The 24,855-nt window shown below is 50.4% G+C and overlaps 8 protein-coding genes across 8 annotated transcripts; 4 read left to right on the forward strand and 4 right to left on the reverse strand.

Moving 5' to 3' along the window:
- Positions 1-2,403: 2,403 nt before the first annotated feature.
- VFPPC_09874 (major facilitator superfamily transporter) lies at positions 2,404-4,823 on the forward strand (the record flags this gene model as incomplete). The annotated part of the gene is made up of 4 exons (XM_018288340.1): positions 2,404-3,276; positions 3,342-3,741; positions 4,667-4,736; positions 4,793-4,823. 4 exons carry the CDS (start codon positions 2,404-2,406, stop codon positions 4,821-4,823), a joined length of 1,374 nt encoding a protein of 457 aa, XP_018141008.1.
- A 2,279-nt stretch (positions 4,824-7,102) lies between these two features.
- On the reverse strand, positions 7,103-7,279 carry VFPPC_18014 (hypothetical protein; the record flags this gene model as incomplete). The annotated part of the gene is made up of 1 exon (XM_022429677.1): positions 7,103-7,279. The coding sequence occupies one exon, from the start codon at positions 7,277-7,279 to the stop codon at positions 7,103-7,105; it is 177 nt and encodes a 58-aa protein (XP_022285237.1).
- Positions 7,280-8,503: 1,224 nt separating this feature from the next.
- VFPPC_09875 (hypothetical protein) lies at positions 8,504-10,059 on the forward strand (the record flags this gene model as incomplete). The annotated part of the gene is made up of 6 exons (XM_018288341.1): positions 8,504-8,674; positions 8,742-8,849; positions 8,917-9,213; positions 9,273-9,361; positions 9,422-9,489; positions 9,557-10,059. The coding sequence occupies 6 exons, from the start codon at positions 8,504-8,506 to the stop codon at positions 10,057-10,059; spliced, it is 1,236 nt and encodes a 411-aa protein (XP_018141007.1).
- Positions 10,060-11,411: 1,352 nt separating this feature from the next.
- On the reverse strand, positions 11,412-13,103 carry VFPPC_09876 (DNA-directed RNA polymerase III RPC4; the record flags this gene model as incomplete). Its single annotated transcript, XM_018288342.1, has 2 exons — positions 11,412-12,592; positions 12,650-13,103. The coding sequence occupies 2 exons, from the start codon at positions 13,101-13,103 to the stop codon at positions 11,412-11,414; spliced, it is 1,635 nt and encodes a 544-aa protein (XP_018141006.1).
- Positions 13,104-13,609: 506 nt separating this feature from the next.
- Positions 13,610-14,611, reverse strand: VFPPC_09877 (urease accessory protein UreD; the record flags this gene model as incomplete). Its single annotated transcript, XM_018288343.1, has 1 exon — positions 13,610-14,611. One exon carries the CDS (start codon positions 14,609-14,611, stop codon positions 13,610-13,612), a length of 1,002 nt encoding a protein of 333 aa, XP_018141005.1.
- A 681-nt stretch (positions 14,612-15,292) lies between these two features.
- Positions 15,293-18,892, forward strand: VFPPC_09878 (nuclear cohesin complex subunit; the record flags this gene model as incomplete). Its single annotated transcript, XM_018288344.1, has 3 exons — positions 15,293-15,707; positions 15,778-15,986; positions 16,049-18,892. 3 exons carry the CDS (start codon positions 15,293-15,295, stop codon positions 18,890-18,892), a joined length of 3,468 nt encoding a protein of 1,155 aa, XP_018141004.1.
- A 462-nt stretch (positions 18,893-19,354) lies between these two features.
- VFPPC_09879 (telomere-binding alpha subunit central domain-containing protein) lies at positions 19,355-21,542 on the reverse strand (the record flags this gene model as incomplete). The annotated part of the gene is made up of 4 exons (XM_018288345.1): positions 19,355-20,082; positions 20,137-21,136; positions 21,190-21,329; positions 21,386-21,542. The coding sequence occupies 4 exons, from the start codon at positions 21,540-21,542 to the stop codon at positions 19,355-19,357; spliced, it is 2,025 nt and encodes a 674-aa protein (XP_018141003.1).
- An 892-nt stretch (positions 21,543-22,434) lies between these two features.
- On the forward strand, positions 22,435-24,473 carry VFPPC_09880 (importin alpha subunit; the record flags this gene model as incomplete). Its single annotated transcript, XM_018288346.1, has 3 exons — positions 22,435-22,668; positions 22,991-23,500; positions 23,562-24,473. 3 exons carry the CDS (start codon positions 22,435-22,437, stop codon positions 24,471-24,473), a joined length of 1,656 nt encoding a protein of 551 aa, XP_018141002.1.
- Positions 24,474-24,855: the final 382 nt, after the last annotated feature.

Here is a 24,855-nt window from a genome sequence, read left to right on the forward strand (position 1 = left end):
GTGGTCTTGTTGCGATTTTACCTCTTTTTATTTCTATACTTTTGTTTTCTTCGTCTTTGCATCAATCGATGTGCGATTACCCATTTGGCTCGCTGCGCCGTCGGAAAGAATGCGCAGGCTGGTCACATCCGGGGTGGAACCAAGCATCACCAACAGAATTGATGCGGATTGGAAAATCAGAAACAATCTTGATTTGACACCAGGCGCAAGATGTTTATGTACGCACCGTGTCGGAAGGGACAGAGTCGCGATCCTAGTCTCGACACCGTGAAAGAACGAACCGAAGGGAACCAAGGGGTACGGAGCCGAAAATAAGGCGGCGGCGGGTTTTGTTATTTTTCTTCCGTTTTTGCTTTCGATTTTTGTCTTGGTTGTTTTTTTGTGAATTTTCTTGTCTTCTATTTTCCTTTATCTTCTATGGAACTGCGACGCTGGCAGCCGGTTCAGGTCGGCAGTTCTAGGCTGTGATTTTTCTTTTGACATGTTGCTTCGTCTTGCCTGCCCTTTTTATCAACCGTATGAATTTTTAGTTGATTTTGCGACCGTTAGTTTTCTGGGTTGGTTTGCGCTGCGCGTTGGCGGGAATGAAATGTTGGGGAATACGCAAAAAGTAGCGCAGATATACGAATTGATTTATTTACATCTGAGCCCGCGCGCCAATTTATTCGAAAACGATATGCGCCCACTTTTGCATGGTGCGCGACCCAAAAACACCACTTGCTGCATTTTAAATCGTACGTGAAAATGAAGCGCATTGCGTTTCGTTTGTGTGCGATGCGCACAAATGCGATGGAATGGGCAAGTCGTTGTAAATGAATTTACGCTAGTCTTGAATAGTCCTAGCGTTTACTCTTCGGGAAAAGCCGTTGCAGGGGTTAGAAACAGCCTGGAAAGAAACCGATTGGCTCACTGTATCTACACGTGATTGCGCACGGGATACGTTACCGATTTGACGTCATTGGTGGAAATGTACCCCGCCATGAAGCAGATATCGCGGGGTCCAGTGCAGGATTTCGTGTTTTGAAGCAAACATGTTTGAGCGGCAGAGTTGAATTTGGGGCATCAACGTGGGAATGGGTTGGGCTGATATGCTGTTGGTAGTGTACTTGCGAGGTAGGTCTAGAACGGGGTGGATGGGAACAGTTAGATCGCAAAAGGCGCATGAAAGACGGTCCGGTGCACACCTACTTTTTGCGAAATGTGGAAAGAGACAAGTCCGGCAGTCGGGGCGGGGAATAACCTGCCTCCGCCGGCAATAAGCCGTGAGCAGCAGAGCAAATCGGGGAAAAAAGATGCACGATTCAACTACCCTACAGGGAAACATGGATTGGGGAATCCGCCATTTCTGATCTTGGATAGATGTGCATATGTCTTGGTGCATTTTTGTCACGTACTACAGCGTATTTATGTGACCGGTTTCCGCGCCGGTTGCCGATGAAGTATGTTGGTGGCTGTCTGGTCGACTGTGCAACTGTGCTTTTTGGTGTTTCTACAGGGGAAAATTTTCCCTTGGAGTGGAGTTCTGGGTTTGCGGTGCTGTGCTGGTTTCGAGTTGGTGTGGTGTTGGATTGGCAACAACAACACCATCTACCCCGGACGCCACAGCGGCGCCGGCTCGAGCTCAAGACGGTGCGATAAGACGCTGGCGGAGGCAAGCTTTCAACGGGCCAGCCTGTACGCTTTGTTGGCGGTACGTAATGACGGCGTGCAATCGGCCTCTCGACCCACAGACCAGAAGACGCTTCCAAAGTATCATGAGACCATGGCGTCTGGGGTGATGAGTGTTGTTGTTTGTACACTCGACTTTGTTGGTTGCGTGTAAGTCGGTTGCGCGGGCATGTAGACGGTAACACATCAAATGCGAAGCGAGAAAACCCACAACCATCTCACCATGCACCGCTTGCTTGGCCACCGCGGTACGTAAGAGTCATGGCTTATTCTGGACCATATGGGACTCGATCTAGACACAATGTCTTTCTGTTGCTTGGAGGTGCAGCTGCCCGATTTCGCCTCGCAACTGCTGCTGGGTCGTGGGAGTGTGCATGCGCCAAGGAGTGCGATTCCCTGGAGACAGAGATATGACCACCGTATGCAAAGGGGAAAACTTTTCCCTTTGGGGTGACCAAGTTGCCTTGGTCAGTTGTCGTTGTGTGACGGTGTCTGGCTGACATTGCCTCCGTCCATCCTTTTGGTCATGGATTGAAACAAGTATAAGTAGCTTGGAGGGCACCATTGAACCATCCCATGAGAAACGACAGAGAATTCAAAACAATCAGACACAGCTTGGGTGAAGAGACAAGAAACCAAGACCATCAAAGCTAAACATCACTTCCCACCCTTTCTGTCAGATATTGTCGTTCTCCCTCTCCGCCACACCCGAGTCCATGTCGTTTGTGCAAAGACATGGACCCCTCAAAAGCAATCGACGTCGAAAAGCAAGCATGCGAAGTCCAAGGCGAACGCGTCGTGGATGATGAGAAAGGATCTCCTTCGTCGTCTTCTCTCACCTCGCCCCCTCCCACTTACTCACCTTCTGTGCATACTCCCAACCAGCCCATTGACCCAGACACATACTCAGAGGATGATTTTATGCCCCCAGACGGTGGGTGGCGAGCTTGGTCTCAAGTTCTTGCTGCTCATCTGGTAAATGCAATGTCGTGGGGATACGCCGCTTCCTTTGGCGTGTATCAACTCTACTATGTCGATACACTTGGATTGCCCGCTGCTCAGGTCTCATGGATTGGGTCTTGCCAGGTTTTCCTCACATTTGCCGCATGTGTCATTTCTGGTCGTCTATCTGACGCTGGTTATGCCCGCGAAACTGTCATGGCGGGCTCCTTCTTTGCTGTTTTGGGCTCCTACCTGACAAGCTTCTGCTCTAAATATTGGCAAATATTCCTGGCCCAAGGTGTGTGTACGGGATTGGGACTCGGAATTATCTTCGCACCGGCCATTTCTGTCGCCAGTTCGTACTTCAAGAGGAATAGGTCGATTGCCCTATCCATTGCAGCTATGGGCACATCGGTTGGCGGCCTTGCCTTTCCGTCAACTGTTCAATACTTGATCCCTCGCATAGGATTTCAATGGGCTGCCCGGAGTGCTGCTCTAGTCGCCCTAGTCATCTGTGTCGGGGCGTCTGCGCTATTGAGACCGTATATTCCTGCGAGGAAGACGGGTTCTTGGATAGAGTGGGCAGCCTTCAAAGAGCTCCCGTACTCCCTGTTTGCTGCCGGTTCATTCTTGAACTTCTATGGCATTTACTTTGGGCAATTCTATGTAAGCAACTGGGCCAACTTTGCAACGCATCAAATATACATAAAATATACTTACATATTACTTAGATCAACAGTTTTGCCCGAAATATTATTGGCTTTTCGTCGCTCGAGTCCGTCAACTTGCTGCTGCTCAGCAACGCCGTAGGTCTTCCTGTCCGACCGATGGTTGGATATTTGGCAAATAATCATTTCGGCCCCATTAATGTCTTCGTCATGGCAACTGCTTTCGTGGGTATAACGCTGTTCGCCTGGATCGGCATCACGACCCGAACAAGCATGTACATCTTTAGTGCCTTTGTTGGAATCGCCATTAGCTCTAATCAAGGCACATTCGTGCCAGCGCTGGCAAGCTTAACTAAAGACCCTAAGAAGATGGGAATCCGATTTGGCATGGTTGAGACACTTTGCTCATTTGCTGCATTGGCTGGTCCTCCTACTGCTGGTGCCATCATCGATCGTTCGGGAGGTGAGTACATGGCCGCCCAAATTTGGGGTGGTTCAGTCATGATGGCTGGTGCCATCACCTTGATAGCATGTCGCATCTCCGCAACTGGTTGGAAATGGAGGGCAATGATGTAACATGAGGACATATGACAATGCCACTTAATTGTCGAGGTTGCAAGAGCCTCGATCCTCAATCACCACGGCATATTGAAGTGCGGAACCTATAACTAAACATTAGCACAACCTGGCTGGAGTACGAACCTGGAACATTACGCACATATAGATGACTTACATGACTGAAGGGCAAAACTTGGACATACATAGCGCATATAATGAGTTAATAACACGAATAGAGTACACCAAGCACACACATATATGACACTGGATACCTGGGAACCTGAAGAGAGTCTAGAATTGTAGCCGTTCTGGAAATGATGGTAAATCACCAAGATAATGCTGGTGGTCTGAGTGCCGATTTGCAATAGAGATCCGTCGACGGCGAAGATGCCCTGGATGCTGGAGGTATCTTTGACACACGATCCCAAATCTTCAGAAAAGTACTTCTGTATGCACCTTTGATACGAAAGGGTACTTTCTCCGTTAAGTCTGACACCAGGACCCACTGGTCAAGTCTGTCGACATGGGAAAAAATCGCCGTCGGGTGAAGGGGCCGAAATGGAAATGCAATGACACCGAGAACTGCTCCACCACGAGCAACTGACAGGCCAAGGGTACATCCGCTGGTGGCCCAGAATGCAATGCTTTGAGAGTTCTCATCATTGTTGATAAATATTTGGGGCTGCAAAAGTGTCCAGAATATGACGCGCAAATCTTGTTCGTCACAACTCGGCTGTTGGAGTCGTTGAAGCATCAATGGAAGCTCGGGGTTCGGCGACAGCCTATGTTTAGCTCTCACACAACCGCAGATTGCTGATTTCAGAATGTAGCCAACAACAGCATCTTGATCGACGGTAGGGTGATCGTTAACGTATTCCACGGATCGCCTCAGGCATTTCCGTAAGTGACATCGTTGATGGCAGTTCCTGTCCGCTGGCTCAAGCTAACGACGGTAGCTTCGTTTTGGCAATCATCATCCTGGAGTAAAGAGCATTGTACGGTGTTCAGATTGTTTGTCTCATACATGTGACGCCGGTACAACTTCTCGACGTCAGAACTCTACCCGCTGGCGTGTGAGGTTATCATTTCAAAAGTTTGCGTATAGGAGATGACGCTCGCAGCTAGTGTTGATATGGTTTGCGGGCATTTGCGGTTGTAGTCCAGGTGTATGACTCGAACGCACAACTTGCCGTGCGATTGGACCTTCTAGAAGAGTTCCCTCCGCGCGCTTCACTCTTTTCAATTACGTGATTGTGGCCAACCATGCAGTTGCTGGGTTCAATCCAGGCGCCTCTTCTTCATTCAGCAGCTGAGGGCGGATGTGAGTAGCGTACCTGGGAATATTGATCTGTTGCCCAGAATCTGCGCGGGTTGTTGAAAACTGAGCCTATGAACCTGACTATTGTCAATGTTCAAATATCAAACTGTCCATGCATTGAAGGTTGTTCCTCGTAAAGAAGATGCTGTAGCAGGTGCTCGACGTCGTATGGCGCGTGCTAGTTCAGCCATGGTTGGCAAAACTAGTGGTGAAGATGGGAGCTGACCCATACTCAAAAGTTCATGCGTGTGGAAACGAGAGGCTAACTACCTTCTCTGAGCCGCTTGTCAGCCAATGCAGAAGGCATTTCTTCTTTGAGATCATTTCTCCAACAAACAAGCCGAATATCCTACCTGAGATTTGAAATGAATTGGTGTTCCGCCTGAGGGCGGCTAATGACAGCGCTATCAAAAACATATTTGAAATAACTTGCTCAAGTTCTGAGATGGTCTGTGTGTCGACCTTCTTCCGATTCTAACCTTGAACCCACAGATTGTTCAATGTGGGCTTGAAATGAGTCGCTTTCTACTCACATGTTGTTGGATGTGCTGTTCTTGAATTGGTATTACGCAGCCATATTCGAAAAGTCTTTGTAGTAGCGAACGACATGTGGAAAACCGGTCGCTTCGGCACTTCTGATGTGATTTCGCCTGCCTGCCGTGAAATCTCGTTGCCCGGATATAACAAGAACAGCGCCGTGACCGTGTGGATGTGAGGCTAGGACGCCGCTCTGACAGTTATTCGGTAATCGAAATGGATACATTTCGTCGCACCTAGCACGCCGAGCACGCCTAGCACGCCTGGAAGAAGATCCTTTTCTTGGGGTTTCTTCTTAGTCCTTGTCAATGATTTTCTGGGGCGAGGATCCAAGGTCCACAAGGAAAGATGCAAACCATTGCATGGCTTGGCGGCGTCTAGGGACAAAGAATCATAGCAAGGGTGTTCGTGTCGGAAACCGCCGCACACAGGCGACCGCGGACCGAAGGAATCAATTCAGTTGTTGCATTTTGGCACTCTCCTGCATATACGGAGTACAGTACTGGGCAACTTGACGGTTGTCGTTTTCGTTATCCGCGGAGCTGTGGATGGTAACAAGTCTGCCTGTCCTTTCCACAGCATTAGTTTCTAGGTGTCATGAATCCGAAACAGCAGAGGACGTGCACCTCATCTGGGCGGCGAGTTGAGCCGCAGACGCGACTTTGGTTGCCAGAAACCAGAAAATGCTGCCCCGGCCATGCCACTGGATTCTGTCTCATCAGATGAGACGAACGTAAAGTTACGGGCGGGGACAGCATTCGAGAGTGTCCGAACTTTTCCTCAATACCAAGGTTTGCCAAGTTGCTGAATGTGCAAGACGCAGTCGTTGAGCATTGAGGTGAGTACGAATTTGGCAAGTTGCATCAGCCACTCCTGGTTGCTCCTTCCACCACCCTCTGCTACCTCGGCACGTGAGAAAGCTTTCACTTCGCAGCTCGATGTCAAATGATTCCAGGTCAAAGTTGTGACCGCCACAAGGTCCAAGGTACTGGGAATTATCGTTGCCTCAGCCTTTTTCCACATCTCTTGAATCGAATACGCATTTCCGCCATGGCGGCCGCCGGAGGCTCCTGCCTTCCATAGCGCCCTACGCCAATGTGCCCTTGCCTGGCCATATCGTCAATGGCTTTGCAATGGTCGGCACTTAGTCTCAGCTGTGAAAGCCTCGGCCAATTTGCCCCTTCTCAGTGTTCCGATTGGCGATGATACTTTTTGTCAACACATGTATCACTTCAAATTTCGAAATTTGTTACTACTCCGTACAGGACACCAGATTAGATTGAAGGCAAAATCACAACACGCCAATTGGCGGCTCAGGGCCATGGGATATGGCCAGCTGAACTTGAACAGCAAAGAACAACCCCTGCAACGTCACAAAGAACGAGGGTCCAGCTTTGCAATCAACAAGACTTTACGGAGTACAGTGTACGAGGCTTGACAAATTTTGCTGAGGGGCTTGAGGCCAACTGACTGCTAGTATCGCCCAAACATGAAGGCCACTCACGAAGCCAACCGTAAGAGCTAATTGAGGCTTCCAGCAGGGGAACGAAGTGGATACCCACGAGGGTAATTGCGGAAACCCAAACATCTGGCGTGGGCCATAGCTGGGACGCAAAGCCCAGGTCCAAAAACGGTGTCTGTCAAGGAATCCTTGTTGACTGGGTCTTCCGCTGTTGCTACCGAATCGCGCGACTGGCTCGATCTCGAGACTGGAGGCTTCCGTTCTTGCCGAACGTGGACACTCGTCTTGACCTGAGTCCCATCATGAGTCAAGGCTCCTATCAGATGTTCAGTTCCGCGTGCTTGGGAGATCTAGATGTGCCTCAAGTTGGCCTGGAGTTCCCTGCATGTTATCCCATGCCAACTGGTGGGCCGTCGCAGGTTCGGGGCTATTGTAACAAAGCCAGCAGTGATGAGACCTATGCTACGAGAGTCCAGTCAGCGATGGTGTCTGCCCTACATCGGCCAACTTTTGCCTAGGCGCATGGACTTGGGTATCTAAGGAGTGTACACTTTGATGCGTCTGTGCTGGGAAGCTTACTAGGTGATAGGATATGGTGATAACATCATCTCGATGCATTCTGTTTGAGTTATGGCCTATGGCTTTGATATCTAACTTGCGGTCATGGCTTTCAAGCTTTGGGCATTTGTTATCTCGCTCGCCTGGAACCCTTCAACGGATATCTAGGGCACAGACTGAGATCGGGTCCTTTGTTCGCCATCCACCGAGGTCCACTTAGAGTGCTGCAGAAGCGGCTTTGGCCTGTCGCACGCGCAACGGCCCCGTTGCCCATCCGGGCAGCACCAAGACCCAGCTGCAAGGTTCAATATACATGATTGATGACTGGCGTTTGCCTGTGAGAGCGCTCAAGGAGCTGCATACTAGTTCCAAAAAAGATCCGTTCAAGTTGAAGTTGTTGGTGGCTGCCACCCACCCTGTTGGTTGTCCCCTGTATGTTGGGAGAGGGCAGTTCTTAAATGCATGGCTCTCGCTGAACATCACATTCTGAATGATGGAGTAGTTAGTTGGTTTGGGTTTTGGTCTGTCTATGGTTTGCTTTTCTTAGCATTTTGCTTTCTTCGTTCCTATATTGCTCAGAATTTGTGGTGAAAAGCAAACACACGCTCATTACAACTTACATGAAGGCTGCCAGACACCAAACTGGATAATATTTGTCGATACTTCACACAACAGTGTTTTTCAACCCCCTCGACTCTCAACGACACCCTATTCGATTAGGCGAGACGATATAATCTGGTCATGATCAGCAGTTCTAGCTGATATAAGAAACGCCTGTGCGCCAAACGAGCCATGGCCGACGAAAAGACATATGATCTGAACGAGTACAACGGAGGTTCTTTAATCGCAACATGTATATCGCTGTTAGTTACGAGCTGGATTGCTGTTGGACTGCGATCGTATACGAGAGTGGTGTTGATGAAGAGTTATCAAGCCGACGACTGGCTCATGCTGGTGGCACAGGTTAGTGTTGACTCTGCTTGAGTGACGATTGTTTGTTCCTGCTTCGGCGCTAACGTTCTTTCTTCAGCTCATATTCACTGTGACGTGCGCATTTACTCTTGAAGGTGTACGACGTGGGCTGGGAAGACACAATGCGGCGGTTCCTGATGCGGATGACCGCGTGGCGGCTCTCATGGTACGTCAATTAGTCGCAAATAGCGTGAGACATGTCAGTTTAAGGTTGCTGACTGGTTACGCAACAGTGGCAAGCACTTACTATTGCCATTTACATTGTCGACATGATGTTTGTCAAGCTCAGCATCGGCGTCTTTTTGCTGCGCCTGGCCACGCAAAAGGTGTATATTTGGATCATTCGAGTAGCCCTGGTTATTGTCACATTGTGGAGTATCGGCATCTTCATTTGGAATCTGTTCCAATGTACGCCTGTCGAAAAGCAATGGGACTTTAGAATTACAACAGGTCACTGCGCAGGGCCCAACGAGATCATCGCGGCGGCATATGCCCTCAGTGTCATGACAGTCTTGTCTGATTGGTTCTTTGTAAGTTGCCGGCACCCTTATCCGCCCTTCAAGACTTGCCTCTGACAAAATATCTGCAGGCACTCATTCCCATTCCCATGCTCTGGGGTGTCAAGATGACCAAGCAGGCCAAGGCCACCGTCATTGTCATTCTCGGCCTTGGTGTCTTGTACGTCTTCTCACAACGCAGTCCTGCCTGCTCAATCACATATGCTAACACCGCCCATAGTGCCAGTATTGCCACTCTCATCCGTCTCAAGTTCTTGTCCGGCCTTGAACTATCCGACGACCTAATGTGTAAGTGCCAACTTCTCCCGTCACATCCCACCGCAAACAATGATGAACGCCCTCTCACAATATACAGTCTCCGTCACCGACGCAACAATATGGAGTATAGTAGAACCAGGCGTCGCCATCATCGCCTCCAGCTTGGCAACAATCCGTCCTCTCCTCCGTTCCCTCAAAATTCGAGGCTTCCAGTCCACCGACAAAACTCCCAGCAATGGCATCTCTGGCGCATCTCGGTACGCAAACGGCAGCCGAAATGTTCAAGGGTCTATGCCAGGTTATGGTCCCAACGACGTCTCCCTCCACAGCGTGGCGCAAAAGAACGAAGGTCGACCAAAACACATTGGCATCACTATCGACGAATATCACAGCCAAATGCACGAACAAGCTCACGCCCAGAACACAGGCAGCGCACCCAGCGACACCAAGAGCGAGGTCTTTGTCATTGAGGGGAGCAAAAACTCGCCCACGTGGAGCACTCAGGATCTACGACCGCAAAACCGTTCCATGGATGAACTTCCTGATTTGGAGTCCCATGGACGGGAGTATCAGTCAAGAAAGGGATGGGGCGTCCAGTAAGTTGGGACGATTTGAGTCGTTTTTATCTTAGATGTGCATTGCTAGGAGTGCTGGTTTGGATATCAATGTATTTTACTGTACTTATTTACGCGTTTCGGCCGGATAGGATACAGGAGTTGGGGTTTGACATAATTTACTGTTCAGTAGACCTGATAACGATGCGCCTGGAAACCATGAATACAAGACGTTTCTATCAACCACTGACGAACACATGTGAAATTCAGGTCATCACACGTCGTCACAAGTATCTACCACTATGAAACTTGCACCGAAAAAGAAAGTCCTCCCGCTGCATGCTGCGCCAATCCAATAGTCGCATATCTACCGCGTTAACCACACAATTCAAGCGGCGATAATTTCGTGGCGCATTGTGGAGAAACCATGCTCTTCAGTCTGCCCGCACAGACTTGTACCAATTTTTCTTCTTCATGTTTTCTTCTAGATTGCTTCGTTGAGGCAGGGAGCTTGTAGGAGGGTGGGTAAGGGGCCATAACACATGTAATTGCGACGGAAGTATTTTCAATAGTACGTGATGCAGAACCTATTTCCATGCTAAAACACTTCACTTCTGTTTGAAAACTCCCCACGAGCTATTGTTACAACTGCTCAGGAACAAGAAAGAAAGAAACCCTGTTCACGCGAATTTTTTCACTACCTTCTGCTCCCGCTCCTATCGCATCCACCCTCCGTGTTGATATGGGTCCCTTCATGCAGCCTGTTGTATGGCGTCCAGGGGTATGTTACGTGGTGCAGAAAAAATACCAGACCCAAGAAGACTTGAACGACTAGGGTTTCCTTAGCCAGCGTCAACCCAGCGGAAAAGCCTCCGGCCGCAAGGCGCACGCTAGACTGGGTGAACAGGGGGCTCCCTTGGTTTCCGAATCACTTATTGTCCGGTGCAATGGGCCGCCAGAGGTGCTGAAACGGTGGTGCTGACAGGGCCGTGGAGTTGTTCAACATTGAATTATTGGTATTTTTGCATTTGACAACCCCTGGTTAACTGGGTGTTTAATCTTGGATACTGACTGGTGGTTCGTCGCTGATTGCGACTGGTTACGGAGTCTTGTTCCTGCATAGTTACTTGGAGGCACCGCCACCACGGATGTTCAATGAACAGGACTGAGTATTTGTGAGGAGTTGTGAGGCTCTTGCCGTGTAAAAGGACAGTTGGAACTGTTTCTTCCTCAAGTTTTTCTCCGCATGTTGGCGCTGGAGAAGGACGTTATCACTTCTTGGCATGGTTTTTGCCACACTTCCTCCTTGCGGCGACTTGCATGAACGTGATCCTTGTGTTTCGAAGCGTCCCAAATTCCGGGACAGTTCAGTGCTGTTGTTTCTCGATTTGTCCAGTCTCATTCCACAACCAGCTCCTCAGGTGCAACGTTCCAATCTTCTTCTTCGCTCCAGATGGGAGCCAACACAAACCGCCCCATGATTTTGCCCATACCAACGCTGTCTCCGCCCACAACGCCTTGTTGCGGCTTTTCATCATTCTCTTCCACAATAATTGCTGTCGTTAAGAAATTCATTCCTGCGGCTGGACTCATTTCTAGATTCATGCCGCCCCAGTCGAGTTCTACTTTGCCTGACTTGCGGACATTGAGTTTGCCAATCATACCTCCGTGAGACAGAAATTGTGAGCGGAAGCCTTCTGTTTCGGGTTCCTCTTCTTCCCGGTTGTCTTCTGCATGTGAATTTCGGTTGGAATCGTCTTGGGTCAAGTCTACCGCAGCGTCACTCGCGCTGGGTGCATCCATGACGTTGAAGGCCTTGCCTTCTTCCTTGACGGTTGTCCTGCGGTGAGGTCGTGCTACTTCCTTCAGAGGGGGGATCAAGGGCGGGAACTGGAATAGATATAGACGCCCGTCTTTGTTAGAAGGACCTTCTGTTTGTGCTTCTCCCGCCTCATCTGTGACTGTGACGGCTCCAAGTTCACCAGCCAGCAGATCCAAATCTGTTTGGATAGCCCTCTCCTCAGGATCTTTGGGTAGTTCCTTTTTGGGTTTCGTAGCCAGGACAGCTTTCTTCTTGTCTTCGTCTGCTGGCGCAGCCTTTATTGCTGAGTCTAGGTCCATTGGGTCTTCAATATCTGGCTCTTTCTTGATCAAAACTGGGTTTCCATCTGTGCCCAATACGCCTTCCTCGGGTTGATCACTGGGTGTGAGACTGCCAGGCCCTTCCCCATCAACCCATAAGCTCTCTTCCTCGCCTGTGGCATTTTCGGCTGCCTCAAGCTCTGCCGTCGTAGCCACGACAACTCCTTGTTCTTTATGTTCTCGTCGGTAAATGCCCATGGGCATTGTGCTTGCTGTTCGCCCGTTAAGTGCGGCCATCATCGCCTCGTCGTCGCTGTCGAGTTCGTCTTCGGGTGACATGACGTGAAGTTTGTCTGCATTTATTCTGGCTTCGCGCATCCGAATATCTGCTTCACCAAATCCTTTGCCTTTGGATTCAAACTTGCCCCTGCCACCATGGAATCCTCCTCCTGTGACACCACTGCCACCACCAAACCATCCACCCCCTCTGGAGCCAGCTACACATGTTGTTAGGGTCGATTGAATTTGTGTGTTGAATATACTAGTTGACATACCTGCTCCGGCAAACCCGCCGGAGAATGGACCGCTTGCGGTAGATGTTCCCCTGCCTCCCCTGGCGCCCATTGCATCGCCACGGCTTCGCTTGCTTCGGTTTCTTGAGCGGCCGCGTGCTCTTCTCTCCGCTGCTGCCCTCTCATTGGCTTTCTGTTCTTCTTGCCGAGCCAATTTGTCTCTGTCTGCTTCATCTCTTCGAAGGATCTTTGGTCTAAGTCGGCCACCCGTGGTGGTACGAGTACCGGCAGTGGTGCCTCCTCGCCGAGCAGGAGCTCTTGTTGTGCTCGATGATGAGGCTACTGCTTCATCTAATGTCGCCGGAGTCGTCGTCGCAGGGTCATTCGAAGGCCCGGCATTGTCGGCTGCCTCGTTTCCTTCTGTTGATGGCCGTCCACCAGAGGGCGCCGCGGCACCGCGACGAGCCCCTCGGCCAGTCGCCCTAGCTCGTACCATTTTGGTCACGACTGATTGAGGCGGGCAACGCGTATCGGATTATGTTGACAGGATATGGAAATGATGTTTACGTCAAGCTTTTGCAGTCCGGGACACAGCTCCAGAAAATTTGGGCGGTGTGCTGAAGTCATGGTGGGGGACGATATTCTGCCACATCAATGGCTTGGTTCGTCCATGTCAACGTGGGGCAACTTCAACCTCCAGGATACCAGCATGCAGGAACATATTGCGTCACGAATCCTCCTTTCTTGATGGCTAGTTTTTCCTAGCCAACTTTTGTTAGTAGATCAAAAGTTTCTTCATATGTGACCTCCAGAACGAATTACTTGATTTCATGTTTCAAACCGGACTGTCTTTGCTAATTAATCCCTGGAGAGACGCTGTCTGCGAGCTGCGGCCGTGTCTTCGACAAGACTTGGCAAACAGACAACTCTTGATCTAAATCCAGTATTTTAACTTCACTAAGGGTATCCTTGCTACCTAATCTGCCAACTTGAGATAATATTCTATTGAACGCACATAAGTGCCTCCTCGCCAAAGTGGGTATAAATGCTTCCTTCCTTGACCAACATGGACCCTATCCATTCCCTGCCAGCTTCTACCGTTGGGGCTCCAAACTTGACGACAATGCAGCCTCTTACTTGTGCTGCAGACCACAAAACACCATCTCTGGCTTCACTTTCAAGCCTATTCGCCCGCCATCGTTCGAAATCCGTCATCTTCTCAGCCTCTTCCTCTCGGTCTTTCTCCGTGCGAAAGTCACGAGATCCTAGCCTGGGGAGAGCGTCGAATTCAGTAAGGAAGAATGATCCCAATGCTTCGACGACGCGACCCCGCAGTATCAATGTCCCGAAGACGCTCATTTGGTGCATCGTGTCACGGAGGGTTCGTTCAATCGCCTGTGTCCCGGCCTGAGAGAGTATCACTGTGTCTCTCACCAAGAGGCGATCCCGGCCTCCTTGCTCAGCCCGCAACCACACTTCATTCCGGCCCGTCCAATTGATGAAGCTCCAGTTCTCCCCTCGTGCTGTTCTGCCTGCTGTCACCCAGTCCAGTAAACATAATGATGATTCCGCGGCAAGGTTGAATAGTTGAGTCTGAGTGTAAACACTATCTTCGAATGGCTGAACAGGATCTGGCAGCAAACACAGGGCAGCTCCCTTATCTACCCGGGCAGTCATAAGCTGACTTGTAACGACATCTGGAGACGGTGATTTGAAGACCTTGGTGTGGCCTTGGGTGACGAGACTGAGATTGGCGCCAGGTTGGACACGAATCGAGAGATTGACTGCGTCTCCTCCCACCAGACCACCTCCGTAGGACAGGAGGAAGACTAGAACACTCTTCTGGCCGCCTGTTGGCGACGTGGGTGATATCAGTTTCAAAGGATACTGATACGAAATTGCCTCGATGCCATTGCCTCCCCCAGGAAGTAACTTGGCGATAATTCGACCCTCACCAGGTACCGAAGACGATTTGGGAAAGGGAAGGCTCCAGACTTGAACCATGGCTCCCTGTTGTGCGAAAGGTGATGGGGGAAGCAACAGTGAAGCTCAGGGCAACACTGACGTTCACGTCCCTGAATTACCCGTGGCTTGCAAAGCCGAACCTCGCAGCAATGTGTCTGGCGGAATGGCCACATAAAACATGGGAGAAAGTGGTGGAACTTGCCAAACAAGATAGTTATCTGGGTTATAGTGCTCCATATGGTCTTTGAGCGCCACACTTTGGTTGTGCTTGTCGCCCGTTTTGGCCGAGATGCGGCGTGGAATTGGCCGATAAGACAAGAAAGGATGGATGGAGCTCAAGCTTCCGTCGAAGAGAGCATGGAAGGTACAAGGGTACTTCACAGACAACATCAAGAACAAACCATGTGTGTGGGTCTGAGATGGGAGAGCTCGAGCAACTAGCCACTGACAAGCCACAGCTCAGGTCAAAGCCAGTGACCTCATTGGTCCACCTGTCAGGATTGCATGCCGGTGTTTTGCCGTGAGACAACTCCGACCTGCCCACTTGCCAAAATAACCGGTCGACCCCAGCTCCAGCCGCTCGACGCCAAAGCGCGCCTTGATCGCTCAAGTGCTGGAATCATCAGTCGCGATTCAGGGTCGGGAAACCACCAACCTCCAACCTTGGGTTCTCGCAGATGCTCCCCGAATAAATCTTGCCTGCAATTGCGACGACACATCATGGATGCCACTGCCAGCGCCAACGCCAGCGCCAGCGCCAGCGCAACCCCCGAACCGGATGCGAATTCGCGTCGCCGCTCCGGACGCGTTGTCAAGGTCCCATCCAAGTACGCGCCAGAGCCCACCAACAACGGAGCGCCGAAGCGCAAAAGAGGTGAACAAGATGGAGAGGAAGTTGACGATGAGGAGATGGAATCAGATGAGGACGTGAGCGACGAGGGCAATGAAAGCGACGAGGAACACCCGGCGCCTAGGTCGCGAAAGGCTGGCGGCAGCCGTTCCAAGAAGCCCTCCAGCAAGAAGCCCAAGATCAACGGTGCACAACCCTCGGGGCCTGCCCAGGTCTCCCGAATTCCTAGCAGACCCAAGAAGACTGTCCGCATCGAAGCTGGAGAGAAGGGAACAGGCCTATTTGGTATGTCGACTAATGCTCGCAATTTCAGCGGCGCCTTTTATTCCTCGAATGCTAACCAACCCCTCCGCAGCCGATATTTTTGGCTCTGGAGACTCCTCCGACAATGTCGCGCAACAATGGTTGGAAAAATATAGAGCAGACGACGCGTCTGCACTGGCTGATCTCATCAACTGCATTCTTCAGTGCGCCGGTTGCGAGCTGGAGGTTACGACTGATGATATACGGGACCCCGAGAACATCCCCAACAGACTGGTTGACCTGCAGACAGTCCATCAGGAGGTGCGGTGCCCCCCCTTTCTGCAGTGAATTGCCAAGGCTGCTGTGAACTAACCATTGCCTAGCAACAAATTACCGACTACCCATTAATATCAAAAGCGAAAAGTACAAAATCATTCCGTGACATGCTTGTGGGCTTCTTCCATTCCTTGGTTCAGCTACTTCACGAGACGGATGTGCTTTACAAGGACACTGATTTGATGGATAACTTACACGCATGGCTCGCAAGCATGTCCTCATCGTCTTTGCGACCCTTCCGCCACACAGCAACCACCATTTCCCTAGCCGTCCAGACGGGCCTGGTCACCATAGCAAGTACCCTCGACCGAAGAATAGCCAACATCGACCAGCAACTCACGGCTGCTAAGCGAAGTAAGAACAAGACCAAAGCAGCCGAAGTGCAGCGCAGCTTGAACGAGGCAAACGGATATCGCAAGACTTGTAGTGAGGGTATTCAGTCATTTTTCGACACCGTCTTTGTTCACAGATACCGCGACGTGGACGCCAAGATTCGAACAGAATGCGTTGATGCGCTAGGCGCGTGGATTTGGAACCTTCCTACGGTATTCATGGAACCTGGCTACCTTCGTTACCTTGGCTGGATGTTGTCAGATACGAATGCAACAACTCGCCAGGAAGTGCTGAAGCAACTCCTCAGGGTGTTCCGGCGTGATGCACAGCAACTGGGACACTTTATTGACAGATTCCGACCGCGATTAATCGAGATTGCAACCCTCGACTCTGAAGTCCATGTGCGGGTCACGGCGATTTCTGTTATTGACACGCTGCGATCAGCCGCCCTTTTGGAACCAAGCGAAATCGATGCCATTGCTAAGCTCATTTTTGACACCGAAATACGCATCCGAAAGGCTGTTGTCAATTTCTTTGTTGCTTGTATAGATGACGTCTATGAGGGGAAACTTGAAGAGATGGGTGGCTCTGATGTTTTGGACGAAGTAGACGACGTCGAAGAAGATGACTACGAATCTCCACGTAAGGAGTGGATTAACATCAAGTGCCTCGCAGAGATGCTGGCGATATACGATGCCCAAATCGAGGAATCACACCAAAATGGCGCTGGCTCTAGCCTGGACGCCGCAACAGAGCTGTTGGACGGTGCAAATCCTGACACCAGAATTTCTCTGGCAGCCCAGGTACTTTACGACAAAGTGCCCGAGGTCACTAGGTGGCAAATGATTGCCGGTTACCTACTCTATGATCACACCACAAGCGCCAAATCAAAGTCAAGATCAAAATCCAAAAACACCTCTCCCGAGGCTGCCCTAAAGAAGGCCGTTGCACCAACGTCAGAGGAAGAGTCCATCCTCCTTGATGTCTTGAGCTCGGCAGTCAAGTCGAGTCTCACTTTAACAGCCGACCACGATAAAGGAAAGAGAAGACTGGGCCGAACAGAGGCAGCCGAAGCCCAAGAAGAAGTGGCACTGGAGCTGACCACGACGATCCCCAGGCTGCTGAACAAGTTTGGCGCTGAGCCTGAAACAGCGGCCATTGTACTACGTTTGGAGCGATTCCTGAACCTCGACACCTTCCAACAGCTGCGCCAAGACTCTAGCAAGTATGAAAGACTACTCGATGAGATTAGCACGCAGTTCAACAGACACGACGATAAGAGAGTTTTGTCTGAGGCTACTGCAGCTCTGTTACATGCTCGCCAGTACGAGGAGCTCGAGGAATTGACTGATGGCAAACTGTCACTGTTATGGGAAAATGCCATCAACGCGCTCCGCAACTTTGACAAGTCTTGCGAGCTTTCCGTGCGTGGCAATCTAGCCGAGGAACCACTGCGCAACTTGACGACCATCCTGATGAAGATTAGCAAACTTGCAAGCATATCCGACTGTGTCGATGTTTTGGAAGCCAAGTCCAAGTCCGCGGATTCGACCTCACCTGCCATCGACATTCTCAGCAATATTGTCCACCGTGGCAAATATGAACCACAAGAAGATGAAATCGATGACCTGGAAGACGAAGTAGTCACATTTGCCATCAAGGCATCCCAATTCTACTTTATGTGGAAAGCCAGAAACATCGCCAAGCTCCTAGCATCCGGAACGGGCATGTCCGACGCGGCGCTGGACACACTCTCCGTCCTACGTCAATCATACCGACGCCATCTTATTGAAACCTTTTCATCACGGGCTGCCATCGACCAACTCCGTCTCTTCTCAACTGGCAGCCTCTGCGACCTCCATCTCGTATTCGCCACCCTCCGTCCCTCGATCAAGAACTTCCGCCCCTCATCATCAGCAGCCGCCGGCCGCGGCGACAAGCTCAAGGTCCTCCTCCAAGAAATCGAGCCCGGCCTCGTCCCCGAACTCATCTCCATCTTCGATGGCGCAGAACGGCAATACGCCAAAAAGTCCAAACGGGACAAAACTCTCAACGACCCCGCCGAAGATGAAGATCCCATGGCCGACGACGAAGAACTCGATGAAGACGACGACGACGAAGATCTCTCCAAAGAAGGACTCTACGCCGCTGAACTCAAGGCCGAAAGAGCCTTTTGCGAACTCACAGCTAAATACGTCCTCGCCTTAACAGCAAACCTCATCGACAACCGCGGAGCCGCCAAGCTCCGTCGCAGAATCATCCGCAACGAAACAAAGCTCGGCAACAACTTCAAAGAAATCCTAGCCCATTTAGACGAAGAGAAATTGTCCAGACGGCACAAGAAGCCCAAGCAGCCCGCGAAATCTGATAAACAAGCTCTTAGTTTGGAAATCGTCACGGGCGAAGACGACGATAATGTCTTTGATGACGTAGAACCTGAAGAAGGCTCAAGAGAGGATTTACGGAGAAGGGAATTGCTAGAGGATGATCCTATTGATGAGGGCGGAGAAGAAGACGGGGTGAATAACGACGTGGATGATGATGTATTGGGTGATTAAAATGTTGGCCGGGATAGGAACAGGGAATTGGGTTATGAAAAACGGCCTGGAGGACGGTCTGCCTTTTGCATCCCGATGTTTGGTCTGGACTGAAACTTATTTTTGGCCTTGATCCACTTTGGAACTTTGTTGATTCGTGTTTTTGTTCTTATGAAATGCTATGGTTTATACCTGTCTTGTGGGGAGGCGAAACGGGTAGATAGTATGACTTGGTTGAATTGTAGGGGTGGCTTGGGGCAGAGATTGCTGCTATTTGTCAGGCGTTTTTTGATGAGTAGGTATATAATATTCAGATCGGTCATGTTTTCCGCTTGTGCTATGGATTTATGGACTTGCCATGTGTTTTTATTGTTGGCTCTGGGTATGTATTACGCAAAGCTAGGTATATGAACTGTGGGGACTATTGTACAGTACAAAGCAGGTATGTCATCCAGAGTACCTGGGTATGAAGCTCTTTAAATGTTACAGGTTGGCTATTTTTGTGCCGAATAGACCAAACATCCTTTCCCAGCGCTTTCCGTCTCCGGCATCGGCTTTTGTTTCGTCTCCTTCGGCTACTTTTGCGCCATACTGGTGGATACAACATGCAAAAGGACGATTACGAACCTGCTCTGTCTTCTTCTTGGTAACTTCCTCTTCATCATCGGAGTGTTCTGGTGGAGCGTTGGCGTTGTTGGAATGCCGGGCCTTTAATGCTCTGTTCTCCATCTTGGCCTTGTGGTCTTCCAACTCTCCCCAAAGTGACCACATTTTCTGTCGCACGGCTGCGAGTTTACCATCGTCCTTCCTCAAATCGGAAGCGTCTAGATTCAAAAGCATTTGGGCAGCCTGGTTGTTGACGATAACCCAGGTGGACTTCTTGGTGGTCTCTTTCGTTGAGGCGCCTTCCAGTCGTAGGCAGAAACGCCATTCCCATCCTACGATGGCTCGGGATTCGTTTTCTGAATCAGGCTCAGACTCCTCCTCATGGTCTGAGAGAGCACCGTATTCGGAGTCACTTGTTCTCGGGTGGGCGAAGTCTTCGAGGCGGGAGGGCATGAAATCAGTTACCCGCGCATATGTCCGGTACTTTGCGTTTACAAACGGTAATTGGAGCTTGATGGAGCTTCCATCTATGACGGATTCGACGTATTTTGGTGCCAGCATCTCCGCGACTGTTGTGGATGGCTTGCCTTCGTTTTCGCACTTGACTGGTCTATTGTCAGTCACCTCGATGGTATGATTAAACGGCCATGAGGGCTTACCTTGTCCGTTCAGGTCGTCGGGGGCATCGTCTGCGTCCTCGGTATTGGGAGGAGGATTTTCGTCCCCTTGGTCCCTTTGACGCTCAAACGCCTCCTGTTTGTGATGACGGCTCTTTTTTCGCCTCTGCTTCGAATTTGAAGTATTTGAAGCATTTTTGGCAGGGGGTTCTGATTCTAAACCTAAATGTGCCTTTCGTTTCTGTCCTGCGTTGGCGGCTTCGGTGAGTTCTTTGAGCTGCCCCTTCTTTTCTGATTCGTAAGCCCGCTTCCGCCGAAGAGCGTTCTTGAGGTCTTCGGTCATGGTCTCCCGGTTCTGGTGGTCTAATTGCGAAATATTGATCTTAATCCCTTGGGCGCCTTGATCTTCCCGGAGGTAGCCTTCCAAATTGGTTTCATTTTTACCAAACTTGATTTGGAGATTTCGCAGGTGAATCCAAGTGTTCACTGAGAAACGCTGCTCTCGAAGTATTGAGGCATGTGGCTCATAACAAGTAATTTGCAAGCTCTGTTTTCCAAATGGCCCTGCCCACTCAGATTTCTGTGACGAGGAGGAATGGGTAGAGTCTCCAGCCTTGCCTGCTGACATTCCCATAAACCCATAGTGATGAAATGATGGATTCTCCGTATAGTCAGACACCCACAATGTGAACTTATCCCCTAAGTCGTAGGGTTCCCGGACGATTTGTGCGATAGAGTCAATGAACATACCAGCCCGAGCATCCTTCAGCTCAGAGAACTTTTGTTTCACGTTGATCGATTGATTCTTTTTTTCTTCAAACTTGTCATCTGCTGGAATTCTCTCTTTGTTGATAGAACTGTACAGAATACTGACAAACTCATTTTCAATCCTATTTGGTTGGCGATTGATCTTACTTCTGTTCGACGGCCGACGAGCCTTAGCAGCATCAGCAGGTGGGCTTGGAATTAGACTGGAATCATATATGTGAACGTCTGTCATTTTATGGGTACATAGTGAAAATGAGGCTTGATAGTTTTGCACCTAAAGTTATCGTTAGATTGTTGAGCATGGGGTGGAACAAGGGTGAGACTCACTTTGACTCCAAATGCGATGACCACATCGCCGCTTCGGGCATCCGGCATATCTCCTTGAGGCCAAAATATATTGAGGAGAACAGATTCATCGGGCTCATCCTCAACTGACTGGTCATAAATTCGCATCTGACATTTCCAATCTACCAGGTGTAAGGGAAACGTGGAGTATAGTAAAAGGGGATAATGCGATACATACCGGAGCCTCTTGTGGGAATTGGAGCCCGAAAATCCGTGAGAATGCCCATGATATTTCTCCGAGCTCCATCTGGAATCTCCCCTTCAAGAACATCTTTAACTGTTGCGAAACCGGCTGGCAGTTTGCCCTGTCTTGCTGACGCTCGTGTTGTCGCCATTGACATGCATTTCTAGACAAAGCTTCCCTGCGATGTGGCCTGGAGATTGAAATACACAGCGAATGATTCACGAGACGCCTTGCGGCCAAGGCTTTTAAATGACCCGACGATCAATTATTTCGATATACATGGACGCGCTGGATCGCGTATGCCACCAGCTTCAAACCAGTGCGACGGCGCGGTGACACGTGACACAACTGCATTTGTTTGGGGGCACGCTTGATGGCTTGACGCTTGATGGGTAGGAGGGGCAGCTCTGTGGGAAGGAGCAGCCTGCTGCCCTCTGATGGCGCCGCGTGTAGGAGACGGGGAAGCAAAATCAGTGGTGGGCTGCGGATGAGGCACAATTGTCCATTGGCCGAACCTCCAATGGCTTGACTTCAGGTGGATGTCTCTCCTAACGCCTACTACCGAAACACACCGGCGTGGCCGGGTGGCGGGGTGAGTACCGCCAGTTTGTATGCCACCAGTGCCAAAGTTGGCAATCTGACAGATCCTGAAATATATGCCTCAGGCACCCACTCTGAGCCCCGACCAGGCCAAATCAGGCGGTAGGCGGGCGGGTACTCTGGCTCAGGCTCTCTCTGGCAACGGACAGGATCTAGCAAAAAGACGACTGGCTTCATTTCTTTTCGCCATCTTTCTTCTCTCCATTTCCCCCGTCATCCCAAACTCTTTCCAATCTTCCCCGGAGGCTCCGTCTCGTGCAGCGCGTAGCCGCACCTTCATCGAGAGACGCAATAAGAGTCGTTTGGTCTTTTCTTTACCTGCCAACATACTTGGGGCATTTTCCTTGCGGTCAACAATTACCCCCGCACTACGTGCTCTCGCCCACTTCGTCGACCCCCGACTGACTCTTTCTATCACATAACATCCAAGCTACATCACCACAATGGCGGAGCGATACATTCCCGAGCACCGTCGGACCCAGTTCAAGGCGAAGAACACCTTCAAGCCGGAAGAGCTGCGTCGCCGCCGCGAGGAGCAGCAGGTTGAAATTCGAAAGGCCAAGAGAGAAGAGAACCTTGCGAAGCGTCGAGGTATTGGCACCGGTGAGAATCGTCCTGGTGCCTCGCTCGGTGCCGCCCCCGACAGTGACGATGAGTCCGCCCCCACAGAATCTCAGGTACGTGTGACAATTTATCCCTGATGTTGTGAATATCGTCTGCATTTTTATCTTCAACCCGACACACAAGATGTCTGCCTTCCAAACATTTCGCTGCTTCAAAGCAGTTTGTCTTGCCTGTGATGTGGGGTCTCGCATGTGTTTGTCTGAACCCCACATCAGCGTCTGCACCCTGAGCTGAAAAGCTCATGATGAACTTCCGTGGCCGAAGCCAGCAATGTGTCAATGATCGCATACACATTTCCTCATTTCATTTCTTTTTTGGGCTACCACCCTGGTTGCAATTGCCTCATCTTCGCTAACGCATGGCTTTTTCTCTTAGTTGAACGAGGATCTTCCTCAAATGGTACAGGGAGTCTTCTCAGACCAAGTCGATTTGCAGATTCAGGCCACCACGAAATTCCGAAAGCTCTTATCCAAAGAGCGCAATCCCCCGATCGAAGAGGTTATCAAGACCGGTGTCGTCAGCCGCTTCGTTGAGTTCTTGCGATCTCGTCATACTCTTGTACAGTTCGAGGCTGCTTGGGCTTTGACCAACATTGCCTCCGGCTCAGCTAGTCAGACACAGGTGGTCATTGAAGCTGGTGCCGTCCCTATCTTTGTTGAACTTTTGGCCAGCACCGAGCCTGATGTCAGGGAACAAGCTGTGTGGGCCTTGGGTAACATTGCCGGTGACAGTCCTCAGTGCCGCGACTATGTTCTCAGTTGCGGTGCCCTCAAGCCTCTGCTGAACTTGCTTGGCGATAGCCGCAAACTCAGCATGTTGCGCAATGCTACCTGGACCCTGAGCAATTTCTGCCGTGGCAAGATGCCTCAGCCCGATTGGAATACCGTAAGTTGTCCCTCGCCACAACCTTACCCACGTGTACAAGGGTTCTAACATAACTTCCTAGATTGCTCCCGCTCTTCCCGTTTTGTCGAAGCTTGTGTACTCTTTGGACGACGAGGTCCTTATTGATGCCTGCTGGGCTATCTCGTATCTTTCGGATGGCTCCAATGACAAGATCCAAGCCGTTATTGAGGCTGGTATTCCCCGCCGATTGGTGGAGCTTCTGATGCACGCTTCTACTTCTGTCCAGACTCCCGCTCTTCGATCCGTCGGTAACATTGTCACTGGCGATGATATTCAAACGCAAGTCATCATCAACTGTGGTGCTTTGCCCTGCCTCCTGTCTCTGCTGAGTTCGACCAAGGATGGCATTCGCAAGGAGGCTTGTTGGACGATCTCCAATATCACAGCAGGTAACACCTCTCAGATTCAGGCAGTTATCGATGCCAACATTATTCCTCCCTTGATTCACCTCCTCCAGAACGGTGACCTGAAGACCCGCAAGGAGGCCTGCTGGGCCATTAGCAACGCCACTTCTGGGGCTCTCCAGAAGCCTGAACAGATTCGATACCTGGTGTCTCAGGGCTGCATCAAACCCCTGTGTGACCTGTTGACGTGTCCCGACAACAAGATCATTCAGGTTGCCCTCGACGGCCTTGAGAATATCCTCAAGATTGGAGACCTTGACAAGCAGGCGGCCGGTGAAGGTGCTGAGGCAATCAACCGATTTGCCCTTTTCATCGAGGAGTGTGGTGGAATGGAAAAGATACACGACTGCCAGAACAACGCCAACGAGGATATTTACATGAAGGCCTACAACATTATTGAGAAGTACTTCTCCGATGATGAAGAGAATGCGGATGAGGGCATGGCCCAGCCTGCAGGTCCCAATGGCACCTTTGGCTTTGGCACTAATGGTGCCGCTCAGTCTGGGGGTTTCAATTTCGCCAACGGTGGCGACTCCATGGACATGTAAAGCAGCTTCTCTCATTCCAAAAGAAAAACCTTCATCACACCATTGTTGGTCAGACCTAAAGTTTTGGCGCAAACACTACAAATGAATTTCGACTCAAACGTCTTCATCCCCATCAATACCCCCTATCACATCCATACTTGCCCCCCAACAGGGTCGTCTGAGCTCCAAACAGAGCGTTACGGCTCTTCCCATTTATTTCCCCGATGTCGTCACAACAGCCCACCGTCTTTAACTTTTTTTTTTAATCTGGCATGAAGAATCTGCGTACGTCGAGAGCAAGGTAAATAGTTGCAGGATATTACACAGGTCCTATGGTAGCTTGAAAGCTCCAACCTGAGATGTTGATGAATGAATGGTGCAAAGGTGTACCGAAAACTCGGGA

The sequence above is a fragment of the Pochonia chlamydosporia genome, chromosome 6, assembly GCF_001653235.2.
Source record: "Pochonia chlamydosporia 170 chromosome 6, whole genome shotgun sequence".
NCBI lineage: Eukaryota > Fungi > Ascomycota > Sordariomycetes > Hypocreales > Clavicipitaceae > Pochonia > Pochonia chlamydosporia.